The sequence below is a fragment of the Rhinoderma darwinii genome, chromosome 1 (assembly GCF_050947455.1).
Source record: "Rhinoderma darwinii isolate aRhiDar2 chromosome 1, aRhiDar2.hap1, whole genome shotgun sequence".
Taxonomy (NCBI): Eukaryota; Metazoa; Chordata; class Amphibia; order Anura; family Rhinodermatidae; genus Rhinoderma; species Rhinoderma darwinii.
Window position 1 is genome coordinate 58250568 of NC_134687.1, and position 20154 is coordinate 58270721.

A 20154-nucleotide genomic window follows, 5' to 3' on the forward strand; every position below is an offset into this window, starting at 1 on the left:
TCGGGACATCAAAGAAATGTCTATTAAAAAACAAATTGGACAAAAATAAATTTTAAAAAAGTATGAAAAGCAGACATGTCCGGAGGAGTTATTATACTGATCATCTAACTGCTATACAAAAACACATATACAACTTCATAATTCTGCACTGTAATTGCTTGTACAATTGCTTGTCGACTTGCTTGGCGGTATGAATTTGCTAATAACATGCCAGTCTGGGAAGATTGAAGATACTTTTCAAGGCATGGATGACATTACAGAATAATAGCGTCTATAAAGCCACTGCCTAGACTGTCTTGTCCCAATGTTATCAAACGCAACAAAAGATTGGAGTAGCTATTAAATATTTTTCATGCAGGCCTCACTAATTTTCAGAGGAATGATTTACTTTTTCATTATATATGTTCTCTCTGTGAAAGTCTTTTTGAATCCCTCCCCTGCTATTCCACCAAGTCACATACTGATGAAAGAAAATTTTCGAGCTTAGCCTCTTCAGGATCCACCATAGCCATAGCTGCTTATCTTCTTTTTTTTCCCCCCTCAGAGGATAAGATCACTTACAATTCAGTGTGAAGATCAAAACGTTAAACAAAAGCTGCTCTATTTTGGTACAGTGTATAGAGCCTTCTTACTTGGGGTCTCGTCCGATGCGTTTCCTCGGTGCTTATTTCCTCGGGGCATCGTGATTTACTTATTAACCAGACTTTATAAATTCATTAAAATGAACATTAATAGAAATGAAGTGAATCCATTTTATACATAACTATATATTTTTTAAGCTTGGAAATTAATTGCCTATATGAAATATTCTTACAAAAAGGCTAAAGGTACATGCCATGCTCATTATTTTTTAACATAATATCTTTTTATAATTTAAAAAATTAAATAAATGGTGTCATGTATTCTGTAGCTAGAAGAAAAGTTTAACTATCATTACTGCAAAACTGGTGGAATAATAATTATTTGTAATATGCTACTAATGTCCTTCAAAGTGTGCGCACAGCAAATGCTACGATGCAGACTTTTCGTTAATTGAACTAGTTTTTCTAGGAACACAAAGCGCCAAGTTTGCTGGGTTCTGGTGGCATCAGTGGTATGGCTAGCCCTAGTATCTAAATCCTTCCCCACTACCAGTATAACAGGGTGCCCCAGCAATCTTCAAAGTCTTCCAACACCTGTAAGATAAGAAACAAGTTTCAGAATTTTGGTTAAGCCTACAACTGAGACGATGTATGTTAACTCTAACACATCCTACAAGCCTTGAGCCGACCATACACATAAAATAGCTGTCGGAGGAATTTTTATTATAATGAGGAAAGGGAAACAAGCTGCTGCCAAACACTTCTGGTAGCTGCCTATCTACCAGTACAAGAAAGAATTGGGCATGTTAAAATTCAGCATTTCTATTTTTAGTTTTCCTTAACATCTGCTATCTGGGGACATTTAGGTTTACCATATGCACATTGATAGTATTGAAAGACCTTACTGACATTATTCTAATGTGTATGTACAGTCTTAAGGTAACTGAACACATTCGATAAATGTTGGCCGAACCTATCGATTTTGTCGGGTCCTGACTACCATCTAATGTATTGGCAGTTGTCGGGAGAGAGAAGGATAGGGATATTTAACATGAATAATCCTTTTATTGTACTGACATAGGCCGAAATAGCATTCGCCAACAGGTATCTAATAGCTGTTTGCCGAAAGAGCATTCGCCAACAGGTATCTAATAGCTGTTTGCCGAAAGAGCATTCAGCTGACAGCTGGCTTTAGATCAGAGGCACCAGATTAAATTCTGGAAGCTTTCCTCATAAAAATCCTTCCCATACTGCTTACCTAAGCCATGTACCTTTAGCTAAGGTCCAGTGGCTATTCATAATGGAGGGGTTTGAAGGTAATAAACATCTGCCAGAATTCTGCAAAAAATATTATACGTTTGTTCTTGTATATTTTTTTTTTTACTGTATTCATTTCAAGACTGTTAGGCTACGTTCACACAGGGCAGATATGCTGCGTAAAGATACACAGTGTATCCGCCCCGACGGCCGCAGGGAATTCCGGCCGAAAAAATGCACCAAATTATGTTTTGCCTTAGATTCTTCTTTTACATATGTCTAATCTACAGTAAAATTTGCAATACACACACACAAACACACATAGATAAATATATATATATGAAAAATGTATCTATGTTTATATCCTACTCACAGAGATGAGACATAAGCAAAGAACATCCCCCATAGCCCATCAACCTCTGACTTGCAGCCTTTGGGATCAAATTGGAACACGGAACATATTAGGAATCTATAGCTATTCTAATGCTTATGTATTTCAACTAAATTTATACATTTATGCTTTAAATTTCCCCTGTGACTTAAGTAATGCAAAATGGAATTTAAAATGGCAACTGATACTTAAATCCCTTTATTCGCACACTGGAAGTGTAAACTTTATCACCGGTAAAGATGATGCATGCAATCCTTAGAGTATTTGGTCACATATATTTTTACCACCATGATATAAATTTTCTACTAACATTTGAAAATTGCAAGCTCTGTTTGCTTTCTGCTAAGCCCCACATTACATTATTTATTAGGGTGTGGAAAGCAGCAGCCAGATGTCATAAAAGTACAGCATGGACATACCGCAACGTAAAAATAAACACTTCTCCATCAATAAAAGCACAAGCACAATAAAGCTCCACTCAAAACATTAAAAAGATGAAAGTTTGCAGAGCCATGAATTATTTATAAGCCATGTTAAACTGTTTCATAGATGGTCAGTTCATTATTTATATGCTTCTGTGGTTGGATTATGATATGTGCTTTGTCTTGTAGGGATCATAAATATGAAAGTGATCAACTTGCATTATTTAGGCCTAGATGGTTCAATGCTGATTAGAGTAAATTGATCTTATACCTGAATATTATATTCAGTACACAGGATATCCATATTTCATAAAGATGATTATTCATTTTTGCACATAGCAGAAAAGAGGAAACAAATCCTCCACATAGCCATGTTCACACAACTATATAATGTTCCCTCAAGTTACATTATTAATTTGGTTTGGACAATCACTGTAAATTTAAAATATTGTAACTTGAGACTGTAACCCCATGGAAAGCTATCATAGATTCCAAAGCCTCCAAATGTCAATGCAAAAAATAAATAAATAGAAATAGCAGGACCTTACATATAAAGTCAGAAACTGCTGGAAGGTGACATTACTCTCATCTGGTGTTCTAAGGACTAGATCATTACCCTCAGCTGATTCCTAAGGAGTAGCTTATCCCGGTATAGATGGAGACCAGTGCAGTACACATAGTACAGGTAGAGAGGAGTGCAGTACATACAGTACAATTGTAGTGCAGCACAGTACATGTAGTACAAGTAGGGAGCAGCAGAGTACATGTAATACAGGAAGAAAACAGTCTGGTAAATGTAGTACAAAACGTAATACATGTAGATAGGGTAAATACAGGTAGAGAGCAGTACATAACATGTAGCTAAGGTAGATAGCAGTACACTATATGTATTAAGGGTAGAGAGCAGTACAGTGCATGTAGTAAAGGGAGATAGCAGTACAGTCCATGTAGTACAAGTAGGGAGCAGTACATGTAGTACCGTTATGGGACAGTATAGTGCATGTAGTACAGGTAGACAGCAATACAGTACATGTAGCACAGGTAGAGAACAGTACAGGTTATGTGAGCAGCACATGTAGTACAGATAGAGAGCAGTACATGTACAGATCAGTACAGTATATGTAGTACAGGTAGAGAGCTATACAGTATGTGTAGTGATCAGTACAGTACATGTAGCACAGGTAAAGAGCAGTACAGTACATGTGAGCAGTAAATGTAGTACAGGTAGAGAGCATTAAAGTACATGTAATACAGGTAGAGAGCAGTACAGCACATGTAGTACAGGTATAGAGCAGTACAGTGCATGTAGTACAGGTGGAGAGCAGTATAGTGCATTTAGTACAGGTAGAGAACAGTACAGTACATGTAGTACAGGTAGAAAGCAGTGCTGTAAATGTAGTACAGATAGACCACATTATAGTAAATGTTGTACAGGTAGAGAGCAGTATATGTAGTACAGGTAGAGAGCAGTATAGTGCATGTAGAGATCAGTGCAGTACATGTAGTTCAGGTACATAACAGAACAGTACATGTAGTACAGGTAGAGAACAGTACAGTAAATGTAGTACAGGTAGAGAGCAGTACAGTACATGTACTACAGGTAGAGAGCAGTACAGTACATGAAGTACAGGTAGAGAGGAGTACAGTACATGTAATACAGGTAAAAAGCAGTGCAGTACATGTAGTACAGATGGAGAGCAGCATAGTACATGTAGTACAGGTAAAGAGCAGTACAGTACATGTATTACAGGTAGAGAGCAGTACTGTACATGTACTACAGGTAGAGAGCAGTACAGTACATGTAGTACAGGTAGGTAGTAGCACAGTACACGTAGTACAGGTAGAAAACAGTACATGTAATACAGGTAGAGATCAGTGCAGTACATGTTGCATAGGTAGAGAGCAGTACAGTACATGTAGTACAGGTAGAGAGTAGTACAGTACATGTACTACAGCAGGTAGAGAGCAATACAGTTCATGTAGTACAGGTAGAGATCAATGCAGTACATGTAGTATAGGTAGAGGACAGTATAGTACATGTAGTACAGGTAGAGAGCAGTATAGTAAGTGTAATACAGGTAGAGAGCAGTACAGTAGATGTAGTACAGGTAGAGAGCAGTACAGTACATGTAGTACAGGTAGAGAGCAGTACAGTTTATGTAGTACAAGTAGAGAGCAGTACATGTAGTACAGGTAGAGAGCAGTACAGTACATGTAGTACAGGTAGAGAGCAGTACAGTACATGTATTACAGGTCGAGAGCAGTACAGTACATGCAGCACAGGTAGAGAGCAGTACAATACATGTACTACAGGTAGAGAGCAGTACAGTACATGTAGTACAGGTAGAGAGCAGTACAGTACATTAAGTACATGTAGAGATCATTACAGTACATGTAGTACAGGTAGGGAGCAGTACAGTAAATGTAGTACAGGTAGAGATCAGTACAGTACATGTAGTACAGGTAGAGAGAAGTACAGTGTATGTAGTACAGGTAGAGATCAGTACAGTACATGTAGTACAGGTAGAGAGCAGTGCAGTGCATGTAGTACAGGTAGAGAGCAGTACAGTACATGTAGTAAAGGTATAGAGCAGTACAGTACATGTAGTACAGGTAGAGATCAGTACAGTACAAGTACATGTAGTACAGGTAGAGAGCAGTGCAGTGTATGTAGTACAGGTAGAGATCAGTACAGTACATGTAGTACAGGTAGAGAGCAGTGCAGTGTATGTAGTACAGGTAGAGAGCAGTACAGTACATGTAGTACAGGTATAGAGCAGTACAGTACATGTAGTACAGGTAGAGAGCAGTACAGTACGTGTAGTACAGGTAGAGAGTAGTACAGCAAATGTAGTACAGGTAGAGTACAGTACATCTAGCACAGGTAAAGAGCAGTACAGTACCTGTAGTGCAGGTGGAGATCAGTACAGTACATGTAGTACAGGTAGAGAGTAGTACAGTACATGCAGTACAGGTAGAGAGCAGTACAGTACATGTATTACAGGTATAGAGCAGTACAGTACATGTACTACAGGTAGAGAGCAGTACAGTACATGAAGTACAGGTAGGGAGTACAGTACATGTAATACATGTAAAAAGCAGTGCAGTACATGTAGTACAGACAGAGAGCAGTATAGTGCATGTAGTACATGTAGAGTTCAGTGCAGTACATGTAGTACAGGTAGAGAGCAGTACAGTACATGTAGTAGAGGTAGAGAACAGTACAGTACATGTAGTACAGGTAGAGAGTAGTACAGTACATGTACTACAGCAGGTAGAGAGCAATACGGTACATATAGTACAGGTAGGTAGTAGCACAGTACACGTAGTACAGGTAGAAAACAGTACATGTAGTACAGGTAGAGATCATTGCAGTACATGTAGTATAGGTAGAGGGCAGTATAGTACATGTAGTACAGGTAGAGAGCAGTATAGTAAGTGTAATACACGTAGAGAGCAGTACAGTACATGTAGTACAGGTAGAGAGTAGTACAATTTATGTAGTACAGGTAGAGAGCAGTACAGGTAGAGAGCAGTACAGTACATGTAGTACAGGTAGAGAACACTACAGTACATGTAGTACATGTAGAGAACAGTACATCACATGTAGCACAGATAGAGAGCAGTACAGTACAGGTAGATAGTAGTACAGTATATGTAGTACAGGTAGAGATCAGTACAGTACATGTAGTACAGGTAAAGAGTAGTATAGTACATGCAGTACAGGTAGAGAGCAGTACAGTACATGTAGCACAAGTAGATAGCAGTACAGTACATGTAGTACAGGTAGAGAGTAGTACAGTACATGTATTACAGGTATAGAGCAGTACAGTACATGTAGTACAGGTATAGAGCAGTACGGTACATGTAGTACAGGTAGAGAACAGTACAGTACATGTAGAACAGGTAGAGAACAGTACAGTACGTGTAGTGCAGGTAGAGAACAGTACAGTACTTGTACAGGTAGAGCGCAGTATTGTAAATGTAGTTTAGATAGAGTACATGTATATTAGTAGAGGTTAATAGCAGCACTGTACAGTGCAGATAGTTAAAGAGTACAATACAGGTATAACAGTACTGCAGAGAGATGCTACTGGACAGCCAATCAGAGCATGCACCTCAGTATTACATTGCCTTCTCATCTGCTCTACTTGCCCATAAGATAACTCGATAATTCACAGGCGCTTAAAGAGGCTCTGTCACCAGATTATAAGTGGCCTATCTCCTACATAATATGATTGGTGCTGTAATGTAGATAACAGAAGTCGTTTTTATTATAAAAACGATCAATTTTGAGCAAGTTATGAGCCATTTTAGATTTATGCTAATTAGTTTCTTAATGACCAACTGGGCGTGTTTTTACTTTTTACCAACTGGGCGTTGTACAGAGGAGTGTATGATGCTAACCAATCAGTGACGAATTCAAAAATTTCATCCAGCTCAATAAGATTCATGATCCTGCATTGATCCCTCTATAATAGAATTTTTTTTTTTTTTAAGACATTCTTGAGTTGGGGGTACATATCCCTTAAAATAATTTTCTAAATATCGTTGAAGTAACAGGTTTGCACTTCCTAAAATTTACTGTTTTACAAGTTGTTCCCAAATACTGAGCCAATAGGTTATGCGGAGGGAATGTATGGAAAGGATCTTTGTTGCATGTAAGGCTGATCTATTGACAGGAGACACACCTAAGGCCAGTCATACATATTAGATAGCTGTTGGCTGAATAATCATTGGCCCAATAGCTTTGTCTCCAAGCTGGTTCATAAACCTGTTTATTGAAGTGAGAAGTAGGGAATAAAGGCCCTTTAACACCGGTAAATTATCGGGCAAACAGGCGTTCCCGATAATTGCCCTGTGTAAACAGGGCAACGATCAGCCGATGAACGAGCAAACGCTCGTTCATCGGCTGATTGCATAGTTTTAAATGCCGAAACTATTATCATTGTTGGCAGCACATCTCTGTCAACAGGATAAAAATGTATGGGGACGAGCGATCGGAGTAACGAGCGTTCGGAGTAACGAGCGCTCATCCCCATGCTAGCTCATTGTGAAAGAAGCAAACGAGTCCCGATCAATGAGCTGTCTCGTTGATCAGCGCTCATTTACACGGCCCACGTCGGCCCGTGTAATACCACCTTTAGTCACAGCCAAGCACCTCTAGCTGTGACTTATCTTCTCGGGGAAGAAAAGATACAGCATTTTGAAGTCCAACATGCCGATCATTGAGGCTGCTTCTGTACATATTAGATCTTCAGCCAATATTTAATATATCTAAAGTGTATATCCAAAGATAAGCAAAAATAAAAAAAAGTCAGACCAAATGCTGCACTAATATGTTACATTTGCAATCTTCAACACTCTGCACAAGCACTTTTACGGTAACTTTTGGATATAAAGCCTCTCACGCAATTACCAATAAACTAACTGTTATAATATATCATGATAGAAAGTACTTCTGATAAAATAAAAAGTGGGTCTTAGGGCTCATGTACCAGTCTGTATTATGGTCCAATGCATTAGCAGTATATTTAGAGCCAAGAATCTGATCCTATCTTATTTTTGGCTCTATATATACATCTCCTGTATGTAGCCACAACGCTTCCATAGGTCTCATGTGCACAGCAGAGCCCTGTGCGCGGAGGCTGTACGCAGGCACATGGAGTCCCAATCGCTCTGTACTGTGGAGCTGTAGACACTTTGTGTGCTGCTGTATGGTGACACTGCATTATGCAGTTATTTCTCCCTTGAAGTATTGTTTCTTGGAGAGAATAGCTCCATAGTACCAGGTCAAGTGAGACATGGCACAAAAAATAACCCCTGTATGAAGTTAGTGGCATAAGGATGTACAGAAATATTCCCGTAAACTTCTATGTGCACCATATTACTACTCTGGGAAAAAAGTTGTATAGGTATATTCCTAGGAAGCTATACCTAAAAAGGAACCTTGTTGCGGCGCTGTTCCCTACTAATAAAAATTCTTTGAGTGGTACCCAGTAATCAATATCCAAAAGTAACGTTGAGGTTGTGCAAATAAAGGGTTTTAATTGTGATCATAAAAGCAACGCGTTTTGGAGCCGTCTCGGCTCCTTCATCAGGCGTATCACAGAGAGCTACTTACTACTCTGACAACTCAAAGGTTGCATGGAGCCATAATATGGTAATGTGCATGAGTCCTTAGAGTCATAAAAAATATAAAACATCTGCATTAAGTGACACTAAAATCTCAAAATTATTATTTTTTTTAAACAATAAAGTGTCCAATAAACTATAGCTTTAAGCGGGAATCATTAGACTCTGTTCACATATTTTCTATGACTTTTGTTTGTAACGGGAGCCATAGCGAGGGGCTGGATCTGTCATACAGCGGATCTGAACAGTACCTGATGGAGCCTATTGGGGTTCCGGGTTTCAATAGTGTTAATGGCAAGAAAAGTGCTTCTTGGGGTGCCGAACAAAGGTGTGAACATAGCCTTAGCGACAGATATAGATGTTATAAATATTGCAGTCTATATATCCCCAACCCTTTTATAAGTTCCAGTTTACCGATCAAGATATGCGCTAGTAATCCTGCCACCCAAATCTGGAAGTTATCATCATTCTAAATCGGGTTATGCTTCCGATCACTTATTTAAGATATTATCTCTTGTAGGGCATGCTTACAGTATTGTTATACTTATCGTATTCTGTCTTTTAAGCAGAGTAACTATTCCATTACTGTATACTACTATTCAACTGTAATTGTAAATATATATCGATATATATTCACAGCATTTTGAAAATTAGAAAAAAGTTTGGAATTTCCCGTGTAGAATTTTGTTAAAACTTTTTTCCTGTACAGTTTTTAAGACAGCAGCTTATACAGTACGTTACTAGATATAGGCTAATATCCCTTTAGAAAATTGGTAAATCTGTTAGTCATGATGAAAATATTTCTACATCATTTCTTCATGTGCTGCCAATTGCAATGCAGTCCTTTATTTTGTTATCCTAAATTGTTCTATCTGCTGCTGGTAATTATAATTTATCTTCAGCAAGGTGCCCTGTGTTACCTAATGACAGGCAACTACATGGATAGGCATCTTTTCATTTGCTCTAAGCAATATATTTTACCTTTAATGATGCTGGAAATTCCAATACTATCTACCACCGCAAGCAATATTTTTTCAGGTGTTTATAATTTTCATATCATTTTGCAAGTCCTCATTCATTGGGGATAATTAAACTTGAAACTGAAAGACCTCTATTTATCCACAGGTCACTGCACACTCCTCCTGTGAACCTCAGCTGCGATCTTGAAAAATATCTGTCTTAAAGAGCTAGAAAATGTGATTGTGGGACAATTTTGCATAGAGTCGCTCTAATAAGTGTGTATAGAGTGACTCTGCTGCCTAAAATTATGAAAGAAGCTTCAAGTGACGCGCATCGGAAACACTGGAGAACCTTGAAAACCATTTATATATACATTTAAAGAAATGTAAACTCCTTTTAAAGTATTAAGTTTATACTTGCCTTATTACAAAAATGAATTTCACAAAGCAAGACTGTGGAATACCTAAGGAATCCATCGTTTGGTTAAAGTTTGCATTCAAAAAGGTACGCTGTATGTATAAATGGTTCTATTGACCGTTCACTCATTTTATTATTTTTTTTGAATGCTTATAACCTCTTGTGATATCTGAAATGTACAATGTTACAAAAGATTTGTTAATTGTTATGTACTTTCCATGCAACCGTTGGCAAAACTAGGAAACGACGATGACTTAAGAAGGAACATTTTTATTTTCTTATAAAAATAAACCAATAAAATATATTTATTATATAAAGAGGAATATTTATTATAGATATATAAGAAAAAAGAAAAAAAATCAGAGCTTTAATTTAAAAGCTTGAAACTAATGGTGTTGCTGAAAAAAAATGCATGTCTACACTCCGAACACAAAATTGTTTTTTTCAATTTTTTGTATTTTCTTTTTTAAACATAATAGCAACTTTTTGCTTGGCTGACTTTAAACAAGTGAATGCAGTACCAATAGATAAATAATGTATCAATAGATAGTTCATATCAAATATACCACAGGCAGTCCATTTAAGCTTACATTATATTACTCTTTGCTAAGAATGGTACAGGTGGGGTTCACATAAGTTCAATATGGTTGACTCTCTGCCACCAAGTTTTTTGAGGGGGTTTTCTGGCAAGATAAAAAAAGATGATAATGTACAAGTCTGTCTCTTTTGAAGTTAAAGAAATTAACTGGGACTAGAAAAAGGGTCTGTTTTTTTTATTTTTTAGATAATTTTTTAGAAACAGCATAGTCTATAGGCTGAGCCTGGTAGTGCAGCTCAGCCCCATTCACTTGAATGGAGATGAGCTGCAATACCAGACAAAGCCCTTGGACAAGAGTAGCACTGTTTTAGGGAGAAAAAAAAAAGGCAGACCTTTTTTCTAATCATGGAAAACCCTTAGAAACCATACTATTATTATTAAAAGAATTATTAGATTATGTACACAATATCCAATCAAAGCTCAACTAGTAAGCGCCATTACACCAACTAAATGAGTACCAGTTAGGAGCCAGAAGAAGTGAGCTCCATCTTTCCTGGAAATTGGGTACCTCCTGTTTCTGAGGAGTCGAATTGCAAGGAAGGTTCCCCTTTAAGTAACTGTCTATTAAATGATGTATTATAATTTACCAATACAGTACAAAACTTATTTAATAACTTCCAAGGACAGACTTGCAGCCTCCACAAAAGATTCTGTATGTGTCTCTTATGTTTATTGACCATGCAGACAAACGATGTAAGTACATTTTGTGTGAAGAGTCTGCTTTTCATGAAATACGAGGATAGGAGTGCTTCGTTCAGTACTTTCTGCAGTCCTGCCCTGCAGTCTATAAAATATGTCAGAACAATTCTGCCTTTGTTTCGCAGTAAACAATCTCATTAGCATATCACACGTTTCCAGTTTGTGAATACAATCTAATTTTCAGAATTTGAAATAGAAGTCTGGTTACTATGTGCCTCCAAACACTTGTACGGTCTCATATACGAATATCCATGCAAACAAAAAGCGACTAGTCAGATCACTTCTTTCATTGACTTTTCCCGGGCCGGCCATGCACATTACGTCAGCTGTTTACTGAGAGCTCATTCGGCCACAAACAATCTCTTCTGATGCCCTCCATGACCCATAATAATGATGTACTCTTGTTTATGTCAATGGGAAGAGGGGAACAAGACGTTGCTGGACACCTCTGGCAGCAGCTTATCTCCTGGGAGAAAAAAGGATTGGACATGTTGATCGCTGTACAGTCCCGTGGAAATTGGCAGTTCTGTCCAACTATTATCCCGTGTGCATGGCCAGCTTTACCTAGAAGAATGACGGCTAGTATCTGTTTATTTGCTTTGGACAGTACCTCTACTTTTTGTTTGCATTAGTTTTTTAATTTGAGGCCCATATAGTCCCAAAAATAATGTTAGCTTGATCCCTAGGAATGCACTAAAATGAATCAGTGGTCAAAGCTATGTTAATAATGTGAAAATTATGCAATCACAGGGGCAAATAATGATTGAGAATGACAGACTGGTCATAAAATATTTTAGAATGTATATATATTCATAGTTTTGTACTGATTATAAATCATTGTATTAAATGGAGCAATATGGTGCAAATTAATGTTCAAATTTAAAAAAAAAATAGAAAAAATGACAACTAAAGATTTCTAAAACCATATTGTAGTGCGATCACGGGAAACACGTTTGGCTAAGCTAGACTTTCCCACAAATCGTGAACGTCAACAGAGTGCTCATGTAGAAGATCTGCTCAGGAGATGTTTGCATTTGGCACTGAACTACATTATAGTCCAGATGCCTATCGCATACATTTAGGACCGGGTCACTACCTCAAAAGGTTAAGCCAATCATTTTTCATCAAACTGACTTACTTGCAGTTTATGAAAGCAGACATCTGTGTGGGAGCTAGAAAAAATGCCGAAAATGTTGAGCCATAAATTAAATATAATTAAAATCAGGCCTGTCACGCTACATTGAATACTAAAAGATACATGAGAATGTAAACTATAGTGTTCAAAGTAATAGTCCTGGCTTAATTAATTATCAGTGGTCCTGTGGAGAGCTTATAAGGTACCTATCCACATATGTTTTTTAGTTTTTTCCTAATATACTTGATAAGGTTATTATGGGGATCCATTTCTTTAGTATACAACATCACTCCTCTCACCCCCAGATACATGCTTAATATGTTGACTTCATGTTGCTGCCACTCGGAACTCTGTATGTCACTCAATAACTTCTATATACATCTGTATACAGAGTGGCTCCCACTAGTGGTGATTCCTGACAGTCAATATTTCTACAAGTATCTGGTGAAGGAACAGGGATCTGTTCAATACTAATGAAACATTACTATAGCCTTAGCAAGCATGCTGAAAAAGATTTATGCCGATGTTTTTTTTTTAGAATGAGATAGTAATGATACATATAATGTTCTCCTATGCAGTACAAATGCAGATGAGCCTATAAATGTCTATAGGGTATATTCATACGCTGCAGATTTGTTGCAGAAATTTCTGTGATTGTCCCATTTATCTGAGTGGGTTTGCTAGAAATTCATGTGCATGCTGGAGAAAAAAAACACATTCAGATGTATGGTACAGATTTTCTGTCGCAGAAATTGCTGCAAAAAATCTGCCGCGTGCGACTCTATCCTAAGAAGCACTCAAGACGTCTTTTGCTTATCACTCTTTTGTATATTGGTATAGTTTATAAAGGAAATTTAAATTTTTATTTCATCATTTTAAAGTCATTACTTCCTGTAAGGAAAACAGGAAAGCCCAACATTTTGGTAATTGTAAATCATGACTGAGCTATTACTCATATAAGTGCAAGCCTCTGTGGAGTTAATTCTGCTCTGAAGTAAAACTGAAATATCAAAACCAATATAGGTCCAAAAAAAATTATTGTTTTACAGTAATATTTTATTGTGTGCTGCAACAGCCTGTAACCGGCAGATCTCATAGGAGGTGATTTATTAAGCTTTGTTACCTGGTAATGTTTCCTTTTGAGTCATAACAAAAAGTAGGAAAGGGAATTCAATCTTTATTTTATGTAAATGATTTAATATAAAATCCTCATAGCATTGGGTTGTTCCATTACAAAATGAATTATATATATTTTTTTTTTTTTTTTTATTAACTAGGCCAAAAAGGGATAAGCAAACTGTAAGTGATTGCAAATGTGCAAAATATGGGTTATTCCCATCCAATCAGTATGTCCTGTTATTTAATATAAATATCTTTCTTTTGTTGGCTTTGAGTTCTTTGAAACAGTTTCTTTTATTACATCTAAATATTTTACAGGGCAAACATTTAGCCTTTTTTGTAAAATGACTTTACGTATTTATTAGACATCATGCAAATCTTTTTATTGTTACTGAAAAACAAACTGCTGTAATTGCAAATGCCGTGCACATTTGATGAATAAAGTGATTTTTATATTAAACCGTAATTATATTTGTCTATTTTTCTACTGTGTTGCGTAAAATATCTAAAGCAAAGTCTGAAATATCTGGAGTTAACTACCTAAAGTTACTGAAAAGTACTGCGGCTAAGACATTCTTAAAGGTTTCAGAAATACTTAATGACTTTCTAAGACTTCATGATCTGCTGTTGGTGCAAAATTGAAGGATAAAAGAAAATTCATTCCTGACGGCTAAAAAAAAAAAAAGTCAGAAGATTTGGGAGGCTTAGCATTAAATTATATCAATTCTAAAACGTTATTATTTTATGAGTAGCCTTAAAAAAAAAAAAAGAGAAAGAAAGAAAAACGCTCTTGTAAAAAGAATTTTGCCATTTGTTATTTCCTTTTTTATTATAATTAATTGTTTTCATTATGATAAATGAGCCGCCGGAGAATGAATAGGATACTACTAGCAATCATGATGTCTTAGCTCATGCTCACACTTTGTTATCACGCATTGTAAAATATGTGGCGCTGCCATTTTATAAATAGTGGCAGGAAAAAATTATTTCAAAAATATGTTTTATGTTTTTAGTTATTTTTGTTATATTTATGGTTATATTAATATATATATATATATTTTTCATTTTTAAATAGTATAATTTTTAAAATGTACCACCTAGAAATATATTATACTGCTCTTCTAGAAATCATGATGCCTTCATTTGCTGATGAGGTTTACACGTCTTTGTTCATCATATGTTGTAACAGGCGCGCCCACCATTAAACTGCATTCCAGGTGTGGCTGCTTACCCCCAGGCTTAGTAAGTTAAGATAAAAGCATTTACTTGATTATGTATGCTACCAAGGAACAAGGTAATGAGATAATTATCTAATTAAGGGTAAAGAAAGTTTTTAAAAAATTATCATATACTCTGAAAATAGTATAAATAGGCTGTCGCGTCCATGGTATCCAACCTTGCTAGAAAAAAATCTGAAATAATGGATTAAATGCAAGCCAAAACAGAATGTCTGCATTACATCCTATCATTTCCTAAAGAAAATTTCAAGAGCAGCTGTCCCGATCCCACACCTGTGTATGTTTTTGATTTGGGGGGATGGGGTTACAATTACAACGTCAGGGTAGTATACCTGTAACACAGCTGTTGATCACCATTGTATTTAAAGGTGAAACATCATTGGTACTATATAAGAATATTACAAGCATGTTTCTTTAAAATATATACTTTTGTTAGTTTATTCGTTTTATTATGCCTTACAAAGAGGATGTTAGTATCCCACTCGTAGGCATGTTATTGCTTTTGAATTGTTGCCCAGGAAAGAGTGGGATTCTGATCAGTTTGTTATTCCGTGCAGATGAATGAAACACATTTCAAAACCGCTAGATAAAAATAAGTTTTCCAGTTTTCCCTTTTAATTGTTGCATTTTGGATAAAACGGTAACAGGCGTAACATTGTATCCTAGTTCTACTTTTTTTGTACAGGGATTTACGAAGTATCCCAGTAGGAATATAATATTAAAAGCGTCTCACTATGTCACACTCTTTCTCTATGCTCTATTAGAGTGCATTGACATCATAGAAGGTGGTCTCCACTTGTGTCCCTCTTCTATTAGGCAGAGCAGAGATCAGTCTGAAGTCACTCTCAGCATGGCAGAATTGGTCCATCATAAATATATCTGCACAGGGGTCCTGTAGGCAAGAGGACCCACTGACACTGTCAAAGAAAAATAACGATTCCATGGCTGTCAATAACTGGTGGATCGGCAATCCGGTGAGGGATTTTCTGGGGAACCATGAAGAAGGTGCACTAGCAGCCCATTCTCATTAAAGTAGCACTTGCCTTTTGCTTTCTGGGTCTTCCCCTGCGGCCCATCCATGCATTACATGGATGGACAGGAAAATTATTAGTCAAATGCAACTTTTCCTGGGCCAGCTTTAAAAAATAAATAAAATTAATACCTATTGGGATTTCCATTTTTTGGGGCCAAATATTTGAACTCCAACATCAATAACCTAAAGCTGGTACCAAAAAATTAACATAGAGCAAATGTCACATTTTATTCTCTGTAATCAGTACCCAATGGGACTCACATGAGCAATTTTAAATTTGTATGATTTATACCCTTCCATGCTGCATAATGTGCAGTAAAATAAAGTTCTTAATAAGGTTTCTAATAAATGTCAGAAAAAGCTCCACGTGGCATTGCTCTTCAATGCAATAGTCTTGGGGATACTAAAATGTTTATTAAATGGCTGCCACAAATGTGTATATGATTTTTGGAAAAACGTAAGGTCTCCTAGAAGATGGTCCACAAAGTATAAACTGGTTTAAATGGAGCAATAGCCACATTACTACTTGTAGCAGCAATACGAGCGTGCATAAATGTATGGGCATGCTCTACAACTTTGTGGACCAAACAGTCCTAAAATGCTACATGATTTTCCCTCGTTGTTCCTGACCAATCTGGAAGGTAAACATTTTATTCAGTGTCTGAGCCCATATATCCAGCTTTTGAAGGATATATAAGGTAAAAGTCTTTATTTGGAAGGCATAGTCATACAATTCCTTATTTTGCACCATCAAACTATTGTGCTTCTACAGTTCTTAACAACTTTATATCTCTATAAACAGAAACTTTACATATTGCAAACATTGATTTACAGATTTTATAAGCCAGTATATTACTGTGTACCCCGGCGGAAATGATCATTAAAGTAGTATCTCACATGAAGGGATTTGTTTGGTCTTTGTTCTGGTAAACTTGTCCTGTCTTCGCATAAGCACTTATAATTATTGGCTAAAGGAAGCAATTAAACAAATTCACTTGTGTATTTATAGGTGTCATCCATATGGATCAGTGTATTCATGAGTATTTCTATAGTGGTCTAAAACATTATTAGAAAATGTATTCAGACTACAGGAGCTAAGACTGTAGCATCTCACTCTTATTTTCATTTTTATTTTTATAAGCATTTTATTACATATCATATTGGACAAGGCGTGCATCGGTAAAACAAGGACCTATGCAGATGTTTTTTTCTTCTCCAATCCTTTTGTTTTCCCCCAGACATAAGTGGCACAAGAGGTCTCTGGACACCGCTTATCTCCCTATTGCTAAAATAGTATAATCCATAAATTTATATATTGAGGAAATACAAAGAAAAATGCAACCAAAAAGATGATGGGAGGTCATATACTGACATATGAGGCCTCTTCACACTAGCATCAAAGGCTTCCATTTGTGGAAGATCCATGGCAGAACTATTTTTAACAGATAAAAAAGAAACCTTTAAAACCAATGGGATTTATCAGGTTTCAATTTTTTTTAGTGGGTAGAATATCATAGCAGATTATGCTATTTTACTTGCCAAAAACAATGTAAATCTGGACAAAATGGAGGCTAAGGGATCATTCCCATATATCTGCCCCAAATCTCTTTTCTCTCTGACATAACTCAAAAACTGTTTTGTTTCCATTGGCTTCAATTCTGCCTAGGGACGTGTCCCAAGAAAATGTATGCAGCGTTTCACTGTTCGGCTATGGGCGCCGGACAGGAGAACAAAGTGCACAATTTTTTTAAAAGCTGTGCCGGCATAGGCAAAAATGTACTAGCCGGACACAGCGGATATATCTGAACAAGTCCTAACTGATGCCAGTGGACGGCATCAAATCCCATTGAAATTAATTGAAGTATTATTAGAAATGTGTCTCTACATTTTTCTGTAAAAATGGCTGAAATGATGAAGAACAGGCTGAAACGTCATATTCTTCTTATGAACAATTTGTTATTATAGTGTTATTGACAGTAAACAGTCTACCCATGATAGGTCTTGTCTACTTCTGTATTCTTTCAGTTGCAGAACAGGAGGCACATTGATTATAACATTATATGTGTCACTCATGTGTTATATTTGCGGATAGTATATTAAAGGTGTATTCATGATGTTTAGGATATACAGTAACTATTTCAGTGCACCTGCTCATTATAACCAGTGAGCTCTTTAGAAGGTTTCACTAGAGCTTCTTGCAGATCTGAACAAGTGAACCTGTAATATTTCAGGTCTTCATGCAATGTCCTGCTTTGGGTTTGACATTTGGCAACCAATTCAAAAGTAATTCAGTTTTCTTGGTCCTGGCTTTTCATCAATTATGGGCCAGTCATGCATTAATAACGGTTAGTGCAAAGCATGGAAGTAATGGTAATGGGATAGATCTTTCAGAACCTAAAGCCTGTTGGCAAGAATAAATTGTAGTGCCTTTGAAAAGTCAAGGTGTCTCCTGGAATAAAAAGTTTGGATCTTAAAGAAGACCTAGAGTATGTCACGATGTGTAGGTATGTGGACCCACTAGGCCGCACCGCCGTAGAGGCGTAGAGATGGCTAAACAACAGTCTATAAAGTCTATGCAAAGTCCTTAGCATAAGAGTACCTGTAAGAGTCCAGACAGTAGCAGAGGCTTTGGCACGGATGGAACTTGATGTGGCAGATGATGTCAGACGTGGTGTATTACAGCAGACATGGCAGATGACACAACACGACTACAACACTAGATAAGGCACAGGAACAAACAGCATGGGATACACGGGAATACTGGGAACAGGGTACAACTAAGGGCCCATCTGCTAAGATTAACATGGGAATACAACAACAACGCTCAGCCAAGGAGTGGAAGGGCAGAGCCCTCTTTATAGTCCAGGGTGATCTGGGGATAAGTGGGTAATTTAATGCATTCGCGCACGCTGGCTCTTTAAGTCCGGGGGCGAGAGCATTCATGCACCCCAGAGGAAACAACAGAGCTGTGCGGCCGCTTGTTCTGGCATCTCCTGGGAGGGAGGCGCCAGCAAGAAGATAGAGGTCTGCGGTTGTGGCCGTTGGGAGGTAAGTTACAGAATACAGATGTGGAAATCTTTACCTTGACTCTAAACGCATTAAATACACAATGCCAACAAACTTTAACTTGACTTTTTCAATGGCATAAGAAGTAAGTTTTCACTCTGCAGCAAGTTATCAGAGTCAAGATAAGGATTACTACATCTGTATCAAATGAAATGGGCGTAACTACTCGTAATGTCTTTAGAATTGGGAATCCATCAATCATAGAGCAGGTGGGTGTGACTGTAGTGTTGTACATTGTGATATATAGTTTCAACTCATACCTTTAATTATTAGCTTTAACTAGTTACAGTACATAAGCCTATAATTACAACGATCAGTTGGCAATACTGGAGCAGCCCTGACCTTCCTTTCACGAAATAATATTCCTCTATCATTTGAAAAATCTACAACCCTATAGTTTGTCATTACTTTAAATTAACATGATTTCGCTTCTTACAGACATTGACAAACAAGAGCAAAAGCTTCTGTTTAGCCTTATGATAACAGGATTGAAAATTCTGCACTGGAACAAAACCTAGATAATCATATTAACCATGAAAACCTATCATGGAAAATGATTTGTATTTAATGTCTCAGAATAATCCTCAAGAATATTTTCTCTACATTATTTTTTGTACTCGAGTGTGCTGCTTGTACTTGTTATACTGTATGTCCATAAAGAGAACTTACAGGACTAGGGCATTTATATACGGATTTAGTAGGCATCAATGTATAAATTATATATTTAGTTTTGAGTTTGATAGGTCTTCCTTTGTGGTCTTCCATGCTGTTTGGAGCTCTGTGTTGTCATAGTATTCTTTGCAAGGAAAAGTAGTAGTCAGGTTCACAAACGAAATCAGATTTTGTACTAGTGAATATAAAAAAACTATAGGTGCTTAGGCCTGGGCAACATGGAAGCTTTTTGTGGAATTATTGTTTTTAACTATCGAGTGACAGCTGCAGTCCACAAGATTGCATGAAACTCCATGATTTCCTTTGGACTGCAGTTCTAGCTCAAAAGTTAAAATGAATCTGTTGCACTACAAAAAGTTTCCTTGTATTCTTCCTATAAAACTCAATGGAGTCTTATTTTAGATCACACAAAGCATAACTTACTCCTTACT

At 36.9% G+C, this 20154-nt stretch overlaps 1 protein-coding gene across 5 annotated transcripts in view; it reads left to right on the forward strand.

Annotated features, from left to right (window-relative positions):
* The window catches only part of PCDH7 (protocadherin 7), a 748481-nt gene that overhangs the window by 30708 nt on the left and 697619 nt on the right, over positions 1 to 20154 (forward strand). The window contains exon 2 of one of the 5 annotated variants that reach the window (XM_075858936.1): positions 9912 to 14154. The exons of the other annotated variants lie outside the window; for them this stretch is intronic. Within the exon in view, the coding sequence (XP_075715051.1) occupies positions 9912 to 9953 (42 nt within the window). The 3' untranslated portion in view covers positions 9954 to 14154. Of the gene's footprint in view, positions 1 to 9911; positions 14155 to 20154 lie in introns of those variants that run through there. 5 annotated transcript variants of the gene reach the window in all.